At 38.3% G+C, this 12,403-nt stretch overlaps 1 protein-coding gene across 1 annotated transcript; it reads left to right on the top strand.

The window, feature by feature from the left end:
• The first annotated feature begins 3,136 nt into the window (after positions 1-3,136).
• LOC140852338 (putative protein NRT1/ PTR FAMILY 2.2) lies at positions 3,137-4,555 on the top strand. Its single transcript, XM_073245241.1, has 3 exons — positions 3,137-3,384; positions 3,446-3,663; positions 3,833-4,555. Exons 1-3 carry the CDS (start codon positions 3,282-3,284, stop codon positions 4,382-4,384), a joined length of 873 nt encoding a protein of 290 aa, XP_073101342.1. The 5' UTR covers positions 3,137-3,281; the 3' UTR covers positions 4,385-4,555.
• Positions 4,556-12,403: the final 7,848 nt, after the last annotated feature.

Raw genomic sequence — 12,403 nt, forward strand, 5'->3', positions numbered from 1 at the left:
CATGTCGTTTACTGATAATAACAAAATCAATGTGTAAATTCATGAAATCATAATCATACTATCAATCATATATAAAATTCAATTCATCATAATTTCAAATTATGCTTATCATCTTAAATTCATCAATTTCTTAGGTTCTTCTTACCAACCATGACTATGACCATATTTTTCCTGTGGCAGGGTCATAATACCGCGTATCTGCTTGCGATAGGCTGCGAATCATCTGGCAGCCAAGTCCTTTGAACTGCTGGTCTCGCTGGTGGTTTGTCGCTGGTCTCTCTGGCGACATGTCGCTGGTCTTGCTGGCGACATAAACCCTCAGGACAATCAATTGCCAACGTATATGCCCCATTGGCGGGGTCCTTTACATAGTCAGGTTGTCAAATTCATATCATCTTTCAATTCATATATTATTTTTAAAAATAATATAAATAAATGATATTCGAGTCAAATCAATCATATCATTCTTTATGATCATACATCATCATAATAATTTTTCAATAATAACTTCAATCATAAATAATTTCAACGAATAACTTCAATCATAACTAATTTCAACAATTATTTTCAATCACAATTAATTTCAATAAATATTTTCAATCACAAGCATACCATGAATTTATTTAATTCAGAATTTATAATTTATCAGATAAATTCAATAAAAGTAAACACTACTTACCTCAAAAAAAATCAAATTAAAAATTCTAAAAATTTTGAAAATCCTTCTCCGAACCTGTACGTCAAATATCATATTTTTGATCAAAATTTTATCGAATTAAAAAAAATTAAAATTTATTAAAATCCAATGTCCCACATGGATCAACTTGACGACAGCATCCAGGATTTTCGGATTGATCCATGAAAACTCTTCTTATATTTTTTTAATTATTATTATTATTATTATTTTAATTCCATAAATCCTAAAAATCTAAGAGAGAGAGCAGAGAGAGAAAGTTTCTCTCTCCCTTTCTTTTTTTTCTCTTCTTTTTTTTATTTTTTTTTTTTTTTTTTTTTTTCTTTTTTTTCTTTTCTCTTTTTCTTCTTTTTCTTTTCCTTTCTTTTTTCTTTTTCTTCTTTTTTTTCTTCTTTTTCTCGGGCTCCTTCCTGGCCGAAACAGGGACCGACAGGTCCCCTCCCTTGACCGACCGTTCAGGCCACGGCCGACACGGCGGAGGCCGGCGGCAGAGGGGGTAACTCTCCCGAGTTCGAGAGGCAAGGCCGGCGGTCGGTTGTGATCGTCGGTGCCGGAAAATCAAAAGGAAAGAAGAGATCAAACAGGGGTCCCTTCTCCGATCAAAAATCGACGACATCCATCGCCGGCAGTCGTGCACAGAGGCACGGGAAGAAGGAGAAAGAAGAGAGGAAGAGGAGAAAACTTACTTCGACCTCCGGTGACCCCACCGGCGAGCCACCGAGAAACAAGTATCCGCGGCTCCAATCAGGGAAATCAAGGAGGAAGAGAGGGGAAAAGGATCGGTGGTCGGCTTCTAAGGAAGGGGAGGCCTTTTTATAGAGAGCCCTAGGACTCCTGGTGGTCCTAGGACTCCCGATCTCCGGGGTTTAATCGGAGAAGAAGACTCCTACCGGAGTCTTCTTCCCGATTCCCCTGTTCTTCCTTTTTTTTTTTTTTTGGGCTTGGGTCTTTTAAATTGGGCCTTGGTTTGGGCTATAACAGGACCACTCTCTTTTTCAAAGATAAATAGATGCATCTATTAAAACTTTGTAAAGCAGCTATTATTAAAAAAAAAAAAAAAAGGCTAACTGTAGGTAGAGTTCTCTAGTTGACACTAATAACAACCATTGAAAATTCTTCGAGGATCTCTATCTGGAGTTAGACCCTCAAGGATTGGGGATACTCCATCTTGGAAGCTTATCTTAATTTTTTTTAAAAAAAAAGATCCATACTATATGCTTTTAGTAACTGTTGGCAACTAATGGATACCATTATCCAATGTAATATCGGCATCAAAGATAATTCAAGGGATAAACTAAAGATTTGCTATTAATAGATTAATCAGAGCGCCCCCAAAGAAAGAGAAAATCATTTTGTTGGCTCACACTTATTGGTGGGCGCATGATAAGGATGCTAAATAAACAAACCTAATTTAGAAAATTAAGGAGGAAAGAATTCAATAAATGTGATAACACCATATGTGGGGCGGCTGATAGAGGACCCAAGGAAGCATGCTGACAATCTTGTAGTGGACCGCTCTCTCTTTCCAAGCTAAATAGATGTATTTTTTCAACAACTTTGTGAAACAGCTGTTACAATTAAAATGACATTTAAACAATGGATTCATTCTACAGCTTTATCAACAATAGCAGTCATATTTGTTTACTATGTGGATCGAGCTTATAATAGTTACCATCTCTTCTCTTCACTCATAGTATTTTGAATGCAATTAAAATGATCCAACTAAATTAGAGAAGTTGGCCATCAAATGTGCATGATTTATGGACCAGTTGGATGTTTAAAAATTTCCAACCAACATCCAGAAAGGCAGGGAATCGTTGATTGCAGCAATTTATTGAGAGGTCTGAAAAGTGAGGAATGAAAGGAAATTCCTTGGGAAAATCGGTTCTGTCTACTTTCTTCTTTAAAAGGTCTTGCATTCCTTTGATCATTGAAATCACTTGTGCCCAATGAAGATGCTAGACAGCCATGATCAACTTTTAGAAATGCCTGGAGACATTGGTTCATCAGTTCCCCACAAAGATGCTGCTATGCAATGATAACATTCCAAACGCTGGCTGGGCAACTGTTGAAAACTGTTCCCTTTATTAGGTAGGGATCTGAAGACTCGGCAGGCTGTCGGCTCTTCTCTTGTGGGTTTTGCCTTTGTGCTGAAACTTTTGATTACCGTTGTCCCATTAATGCCCTACTATTCCATCTGTAAATATATAGCACATGTAAATCTCTTTACTTTCAATAAGACTGGGTGGCTGTTGCCTTCTTATTTCTCAGGAAAAAAAAAAAAGAAAAGAAACACTAATTAACAGCAACCTACCAATCATTGAAGGCCACCAAACTCCCACAAGAAACAGCAGTAAACAGTTATATAAGTGAGAGACCATAATCCAATTTGTATGAGGTCTTGTCCAATGTTCCTATGCCCTCATAATTGTTATTAAAAATAGATAAAAAAGAAACCCTTCTAAATGAACATGAGTAGGGCTCACATCAATAATTTCTCACACCAAGTGCTCCCCTGCTAGAGAGACATGAGTGAGGAGGGCGGTTGTCTCCGTGCGGGTGAAGGAGAGAGAGAGAGAGAGAGAGAATGGAAACCAATGTATCTGAAGAACGACAGCTTGACGTGGAAGAATCTCAAGCCCTAACTCCTCCCAAGAAGGGTGGATGGATCACATTCCCCTTCATCACAGGTCTCTCTCTCTCTCTCTCTCTCTCTCTTCTTTCTAACTCTAGAGGGATGTATTCTCGCAGTGAGCGTGTTGGCCGTGTCGCTTGCTGTAAGCGGAGGGTTGACCAATATTATAGTGTACTTGATAAAAGAGTACAACGTGAAGAGCATCGACTCCGCGCAGATCTACAACATCGTTAATGGTTGTACCAGTCTCAGCCCCGTGGCCGGCGCCATCATCTCCGATGCCTATTTTGGTTCCTTCCCCGTCGTTGCCTTCTCTGCCGTCACGGCCTTGCTCGTAGCCACTCTAATCCATTCATCGATTATTGTTATCAACCAATAATTCAAATCCAAAAACTTAGAGGAATTACCATTCAATTATATGACACCAAATCTTACAAATTGATATCTATATATTTTTTTTTATCATCGCACAATTAATCGGCTAAGAACTCCATGTTATGCAGTCTTTGATACTCCTCACATTAACGGCCGCCCTTCCAACTCTAAGGCCATCTCCATGCCCGGTGGGCTCCAGCATCTGCGAAACACCATCAGCGGGGCAGCTTGCACTCCTCTATATCTCACTGGGCCTGTTGGCCGTGGGGACCGGGGGGACGCGGTTCAACACCATCACCATGGGCGCCGACCAGTTCGACAAGCCCCGAGATCGAGATATCTTCTTCAACTGGTACTTCATCGGCCTCTACGCCGGAGCAGTCCTCGGCGGCACCGCTATCGTCTACGTCCAGGACAGCGTTAGCTGGGCTTTAGGCTTCGGCCTGTGCGCCGCTACCAGTGCCATCAGTGTGATCGTTCTCCTCCTTGGAGTTAGATTTTACCACAAGCCCTCAGCCCAAGGGAGCCCGTTCACAGACCTCGCTCGTGTTGTCGTCGCCTCCATTAGGAAGAGGAGGATTGCAGTGCCACCGAACAACTTGGGTTACTGCTATGGGCCTGGTGAGGCGGGGAAGCCGCCTTCTTCATCGTCCAACGTGCCATCTCAAAGTTTCAGGTAGCGCAGTCAAACAAATCATTAGCACTGAATGAGATCATAAATTCATAAAAGCTATTAAACAACATTTAAGCTGTTAGTTACTTTTAGTAGCATATTAAAAATAAATAACATATGGCACTCAATGGTAAGTTCCAATGATGGGATAGGGGTTGTCATCGAGCACTACCTTCATCTCAGGTCATGATTTTTGCTACCGAACTCCTTTATAATATTTTATTATAAAAAATATAAATATTTAATTATCGATCGATCCAACTATAACAAAAAATTTTTATCGGCTAAAACTGTAAGTCTTAATCCCTATTTAGCATAACCCATTAGTTTTGATGCGATTTGGCTTTAAAAAATATCCAACTTACCTATTGCCTTCATCTTTTTTTTCTTTTTCATTTGTTCCTCTTTTTCGTTCTTCTCCACGAGGTGTTGGCCATAGCAGCGGCCACTCTCTCTTGCCGTAAGCTGCTTCCAGACCCCCAACCTCGTGCTTCGATGAACACCAGCACGAGCTGGCGATAAGGGGTCGGTGGATCCGATCTAGCTCTCAAATAAATTTCAAAAAAAATTAAGAAGAAAAGGGACAGAGGCAGTCCCCTCTTCTCTTCTTCCATTCGTGTGATCGATCAGTTGCCGGTGTGGAAGAGGGAGTTTCGACGACCGGAATCAACCATCGATGAAGGGCCGGCGATTTGCATCCGGATCTAAGGATCCAAAGAAACAAAAAAAAAGTAGGAAGGCGACGATTCCCACTACCATGGCCTCCTCCTCCACCCATGCCGTTACGGCATGTGGCCATCCGACCGGCGGTGCCATCCAGGTATGCCGCGGCTACCCTAATAGGCAGTGGTGCCGAACGTCGGCCCTAACCCCTTCATTTTCAAACAAAAAAAAAGGAAAAAAAAACCATCGGATCTCGATTTGCCGATGGTTCCCCTCTCTTGATTGCCAGCAAATTGGTGTCTTCTCACCAGAAGATAAGTCGAGCCGCCAATTGGAGGCACCGGCGACCGCTAGCGAGGTTTTGAGCAAAAGGGGCACCAGTGTTGGCCCCCTATTCTCGGTCGCCTAATCGTGAGGAAGGAAGAGAAACCCCTTAACGGGTTTTGGGATTTGGATTTAAACCCAAAATCTGAATCCGATTTGCTAAATGAAGTTTTTATGAGAATTTGTAGTTTAGCCCCTATTAAATACCAAATTTGATTTTAGCCCAACAAAAAAAAATGAACTCTGCACATAGTTCCATTAATATGTTACGCAGTTAAATGAATTCTGCATACAGTTAAACTAATATAGTACACAGTTAATAAACTCTGCACATAGTTAAATTAATACTGCACACAGTTAAATGAATATCATATATAGTTAATTTAATAGAATACATAGTTAGCTAAATTTTGGATATAATTTATTTAACACTGCACATAGTTAAATCAATTCTACACACAATTAAATTAATACTGTAGATAATTAAATTAATATGGTATATAGTTAATTTAATATGATACGTAGTTAAGTAAACATGATACACAGTTAAGTAAACTCTGTACATAGTTAAATTAATACTATGTACGGTTAAATTAACATAGTATACAGTTAATTTAATATGGTATATAGTTAAATGAACTCTACATATAGTTAAATTAATATTGCACATACTTAAATTAATATAGTACATAGTTTATTTAACATAGTATACAGTTAACTAAACATAATATATAGTTAAATTAAATCTGTACATAGTTAAATTGACATCGTATATAGTTAATTTAATACTGCACACAGTTAAATAAATTCTGTATATAGTTAAATTAATACTATATACAGTTAAATTAATATGGTACATAATTAATTTAATATGATACGTAGTTAACTAAATATGATATATAGTTAAATGAACTCTACACATAGTTAAACTAATACTGCATATAGTTAAATTAATATAGTATATAGTTAATTTAATATGATACACAGTTAAATAAACTCTGTATATAGTTAAATTAATACTATATACTGTTAAATTAATATGATATATAATTAATTTAATATAATATATAGTTAACTAAATATGATATACAGTTAAATTAATCCTGCACATAGTTAATTTAATACTATACATAATTAAATAAATTTTGCATACAGTTAAATTAATACTAGATAGAGTTAAATTAATATAGTTTATACAGTTAAATAAACTTTTTATATAGTTAAATTAATATAGTACATAGTTAATTTAATATAGTATGCAGTTAAATAAATATGGTACACTGTTAAATTAACTCTGCATGTAGTTAAATTGACATCGTATATAGTTAATTTAACACTATATACAGTTAAATAAATTATACACATAGTTAAATTAATACTATATACAGTTAAATTAATATGATATATAGTTAATTTAATATAGTATACAGTTAAATAAACTCTGTATATAATTAAATTAATATTGTATATAATTAAATTAATATAGTACACAGTTACGTAGTTAACTAGATATGGTATACAGTTAAATTAACCCTACACACAGTTTAATTAACATCATATATAATTAATTTAAAAAATTTAAAAAATTAAGAAGAAGATCCCAAATAATTAAAAAATTAAATCAACGGGGAGGGACCAGTGGTTCCAATCTAGATTCCAAATAAATAAAAAAAATTAAGAAGAAGAGGGATGAAGGCCATCCCCTCTTCTCTTCTTCCGTCCATATGATCGATCGATTACCAGCATGGAAGAGGGAGTTCTGACGGCAACCAAAATTAGTCGTTGGTGAAGGGCAGGTGATTTGCGTCCAGATCTCAGGATCTAAAGAAGCAAAAAAAATAGGAGGGCGATGGTTCTCGCCACCGTGGCCTCCTCCATCCATACTGTTACTGCATGTGCCATCCAGCCAGCGGCACCATCCGAGCATGAGGCGGCTACCCTGACGGGTGGTGGTGCCGAATGCTAGCCCTAATCCCTTTGTTTTCAAACAAAAAAAAAACCATCGGATCTCGATTTGTTGACGGTTCCCCTCTCTTCATCGCCAACAAACTGGTGTCTTCTGACCAGAAGATACGTCAGGCCGTCGATTGGAGGCACCGACAACTATCGATGATGTTTTTGGACGGAGGGGCATTGGTGTTGGCTCCCTATTTTTTTTCCATTGTAATTTTGAAAAGGGCAAAAATGTCAAAGAGAGGGACCTAGAGTTAAATATTTTAAGCTGTGGACCGAAAAGTTAAAAAAAAAGTCAACAAAATTTAATCATTAAATAGATGTCGATATGTGGACCGATAATCAATTTTTTTTAAAAAAATATTTTAAATATTTCACATTTTTATTTTTATATACTTTATTTTTTTAAAAAATAATATTTTATTTTATTTTATTTTTTTCTTCCTCATGCCGTCATGCCCCCACTCCCCCTCCCCGACCGCTCGTGGCTTCTGCACCCACCTCCCCCCGGCCCCTGCCCCAACACCAATGGCTTTTGCCCCCCCCCACCAACCCCCTCCGACCTGCGCCCTAGTGCCGGTGGCTTCTACGTACCCCTCCCCCTCTGGCCTACGTGCCAGCGATTTCCCCCACCATACACCCCCCCTGGGCGTTGGTGGCTTCTGTAGCCCCCCTCCGCCCTCCCCCCTAGGCCTCCTCTTCGACGCCTGTGGCTTCTACGCACGCCCTCACCCTACGCACCCACAGTTTCCCCACCCCTCGACATTGGCGGCTTCTGCGGCCTCCCACCCCATACACACCCAAGGCTCCCTACCTCTGACGTCGATGGCTTCTATGGCCACCCGCCCCGCACATGCCCAAGGTTGCCCTAGCCCATGGCTCCTTCGTCCCATCAATGGCTCGATGAAGATTTTTGAAAAAAAAATTAATTTAATTATTATGTAAAATAATTTTAATTTTTAAAATATTTATTGCATCAGTCATGCACATGAATACTTCAACTAATTGAAATCTGAGTGATTCATATTTAATTGATATTTAAAAATAGATAAATAATAATAAAATTAAAATATCTTTGGAGCATCATAGCAAAACTCCTTGTATTATATATCTGAGATAAGGATGAAGCTTTTTCTGGACAAACTCATCATTTTCTTCTTATCCCTTCCAACTGGAAACATTTCTTTCCGATCTTGCTTATCTTATTAGAACATATGCTAGTGGCGCATCCTTCATTCCAATTCCACATGTTGGCCACCATAACCAAGACCTTTATTTCGATTCCCATTCCATGATATATACGAAATTTGCTTAAATAATCCAAGTAAATGCATGCACTTATCATATTCATCCGTTTCTTCCATTCATAACTAAAATATTTCTATTACAAAAGGTTTTTCCTCTTCCTTAATTAGTTAATTTAACCCAACGGCCACTCTCTATGTGATATTTCTTCTACAAAAATATGATGGTCTCATTAAAATTAATATTGCATATGAATTTTATCACATTTGACTATACTTGGGTCAGTGATTGATATATTGAGATTTAGAACTTCGATAGCAGCTGCTTGTCTGCCAACGAAATATTTTAAAACTCTTTTGATAATGCCACGGTGCTGCAAAACCCTCTCCACGACATCAATTAGCCCCCCACCAACTCCAACCGTCCTCGTGGTCTGCCCATCTTTAGACTTTAGGTAACTCATCTCTTCAGCATGACACAAAACAAAGAAGTGATAATTAATGATTGCTTCGAGGACAGTGATCCTTTAATTTCTATCCCATCAAAAAATGCCAATGCATTACACGTTTGAGAAACGCTAGCTAGTAATCAAAATAAAACAATATGTTCTTTATTCTATTTTGGTATTTTAGGTTTTTTTGAATGTTGGTTATATGAAGGTTAGGATATGATTAGCAATTAAAATAGCCAAGTTAAAGCTTATGACCTCAAAATACTATGATAAACTTAATCAATTAGCACCTAAAAAATAGATAAACCTGGTTAGCTTTATCTTTTTCTTTTCTCCACATTTTTCCCTCAATGATTTGACTTGCAAATTAAAGTAAATGATAAAAAAAGAGAAATTAAAATAAAATTAAAATTAAAAAAATTAAAAATAAATTATGAAAATATAAAAATACAATATGATGGAGGAAAATGAAAGATATACTTCAAAATACAAAAGACAGAAAAAAACTAAGTGACCAATATGATAATCAGAAACAGTAACATGGATCTATTAAAAACTAAAATTGAAAATTTAAATATGAACGTGGCTAGCAAAATAAATTAGACTACTAATAAAAATTTGTAACGTCTCGGATCTCCAATAGTGGAAATCCCTATGCTCCAATGGAGAGAATTCCGCTAGAAGGTGATCTGATAAAGAGAATTCTCAGGTTTGGAAAGGTAATAGAAAGGAAATTTGGAGATTAGAGGGGAGTATTTGAGCTGGGAAGAGGAAAGAAGTGGAAGATAAGCAGAAGGGGATCTAAGATTGGGGGAAGGAAGGGAGGAGAAAATTTGAGGAGGAAAATCTGTTATCACTTCTTTACCTTGTTTTCCATCTGTTACATCCTATTTATATCTGTATTTTGATGGAATTTACAAAAGAATTAATGGGCTGGCTTAATGACTCCGGGTCTGGGCCGCTACCGCTTGGCCTAAGCCATCGATTCGGCTCTTCACTGCACACTAGTCCGACACCGGTCTAAGTATTTAAGGGTTTTTGATCCTCTCTGGAGGTCTCTAGATCCTTCCATCCGTCTCTCCTCCTCTATTCCCCTGTATAAATTCTAACCGCCGCTTAAGGTTGAGCTCTACCGCTGCTGGCCGGTGCTCGAAAGTTCTCTGTTTCACCTCTCCTTCCCCTCCTCCGACGCGGGTTTAGCAGATAAGCCCTTTTTCTCTTTGTTTTTATGTTTTTCACCTCTTCTTCTCCTAAAGTTCTCTTTTTTTTTTTATTTATTGCCTCAAGTGCTACATCCCCCCTTACTCCAGAAGATCCTTGTCCTCAAGGATCAAAATTGGGAAACTGGCTCATGAGGGCTCTGTAGTCCTCTTAGGTGGCTTCCTTCTCACTGAGGTTGCTCTATTTGACTAATACCTATGTGCCTGCCTTATTCCCTCGATGTACCATCCTGCAGTCCAGTATCTTCTCTGGTTGGGCAAGTAGCTGGCTATCTTCTCTTGTGAGAGGCATGGTGGGCGATGTTTGATGTGGATTTTGAATCCCCCACTCGAGCAATGATATATGAAACACCGGATGTATCTTGAAGCCTTCAAAGAGTCACAGTCTGTAAGCCACCGGGCCAATCCTTTCCAATATCTTGAAAGGACCATAATATCGTGAGGTGAGCTTGAGATTTTTGCGAACTACTACTGTGCTCTGTCTACATGGTTGGAGCTTGAGGTATACTATCTCTCCTTCTTTGTATTTCTTGTCCACCCTTCTCTTATCTGTATTTTGCTTCATATGATTTTGAGCTTCTCTGAGTCTGGCCCTTAGTGCTTGGATCATTTTATCTCTTTTTCTGTTTCAGTCTTCTACTGTGATGTGCACATCCACTCCCAGGTTAACCACTAGATATAGAGGTGGAGGATGATCGTATAGAGCTTGATATGGTGTCACCCTTAAGGAGAAGTGATGGTTGGTGTTGTACCACCACTCAGTTAGGGACAGCTATTTGTGCCATTTGTGGAGGTTCTGAAAATATAAACAATGTAAGTAGGTCTCCAGGCATCTATTTATCCTTTTGATTTATCCATCAGTCTGTGGGTGGTATGCAGTACTTAATTGAAGCTTGACTCCCATCAACTTGAATAGATCTTGCCACACTTGACTGATAAACACCTTGTCCCAGTCTGATACTATACCTTGAGGCATCCCATGTAGTTTGTACATAGAGTCTAGGAAGGCTCTTGCTACCTCATAGGTTGGGTAAGGATGTTTCAGGAGAATAAAATATGCATACTTGGTGAGTCTGTCTACTACTACCAGTATGGTGTCCTTCCCTTCAGACTTGGACAGAGCCTCTATAAAATCCATACTGATCTCTTGCCAGACTTGAGTTGGGATTTATAGTGGTTGTAGCAAACCAGCATAAGGGGTCCCATCGATTTTGTTCTTGATACATACCTCACATTGTTTTACTTTCTTCTCTACCTCTCGTTTCATCCCTAGCCAATAGAACAGCTGCTTAATCTTTTTGTAGGTGTGGATCATTCCAAAATGCCCTTTCAAGAATGATGCATGCATTATTTTTAATATCTTCTATCTTAGTTCTCCTGTACTTCCCACATAAATTCTACCTTTGAATTTGAGTATTTCCTACTTATAAGAATAGTCAGGTTGTGAGTTAGGTGTGATAAGTACCTCTGCTATGACCTACTAATCAGCTTGTGAATTTCCTTCATAACTGTCTGTGATTCACTGCTCTAAGTGGGTACCACCACTGTTATTGCTTGCACACTTCCTTCAGTCATACCCCATCTTGATAAGGCATCTGCTATCAGATTTTTTTTCTCCTTTTTATATTGTATTGTATAATCCAGTCCTATGAGTTTCAGCACCCCTTTCTGTTGAATGACTATGATGATTTTTTGCTCTAGTAAGTACTTTAAGCTCTGGTGGTCAGTCTTAATAATGAAAGGCTTAGGGCTGAGGTAATATTTTCATTTAGATACTGCTAACAGTATGGCTAAAAATTTCTTTTCATATGCTGACAGTCCCATATATCTCTCACTCAGTCCTTTGTTAAGGTAGGCTATCGGTCTTCCTTGTTGAGTGAGCACTGCTCCAATTCCATACCCATTTGCATCCATCTCTAATGTGAAGGGTAAAGTATAATTGGGCATGGCTAAGACTGGGGCTGTTGACATTATCTCCTTCAATTTCTCAAATGCCTCTTAAGCCTCCTCATTCCGATGAAAATTATCCTTCTTGAGTAATTTTATGAGGGGCTTGCTTATGGCTCCAAAGCCTTTAATAAACCTTCTGTAGTATCCTGTGAGCCACAAGAATCCCCTCAATTTTTTGAGGATAATAAAAATAGGCCATCTTTTCATGGCTGCCACTTTG

Source organism: Elaeis guineensis, chromosome 11 (assembly GCF_000442705.2).
Source record: "Elaeis guineensis isolate ETL-2024a chromosome 11, EG11, whole genome shotgun sequence".
NCBI classification, from domain to species: Eukaryota; Viridiplantae; Streptophyta; class Magnoliopsida; order Arecales; family Arecaceae; genus Elaeis; species Elaeis guineensis.

Coding starts and splice junctions, on each gene's coding strand:
- LOC140852338 (XM_073245241.1), top strand. CDS start 3,282: ATGGAAACCAATGTATCTGAAGAACGACAGCTTGACGTGGAAGAATCT. Junction 3,385..3,445: donor CACATTCCCCTTCATCACAG/GTCTCTCTCTCT, acceptor GTATTCTCGCAG/TGAGCGTGTTGGCCGTGTCG. Junction 3,664..3,832: donor CTGCCGTCACGGCCTTGCTC/GTAGCCACTCTA, acceptor CATGTTATGCAG/TCTTTGATACTCCTCACATT.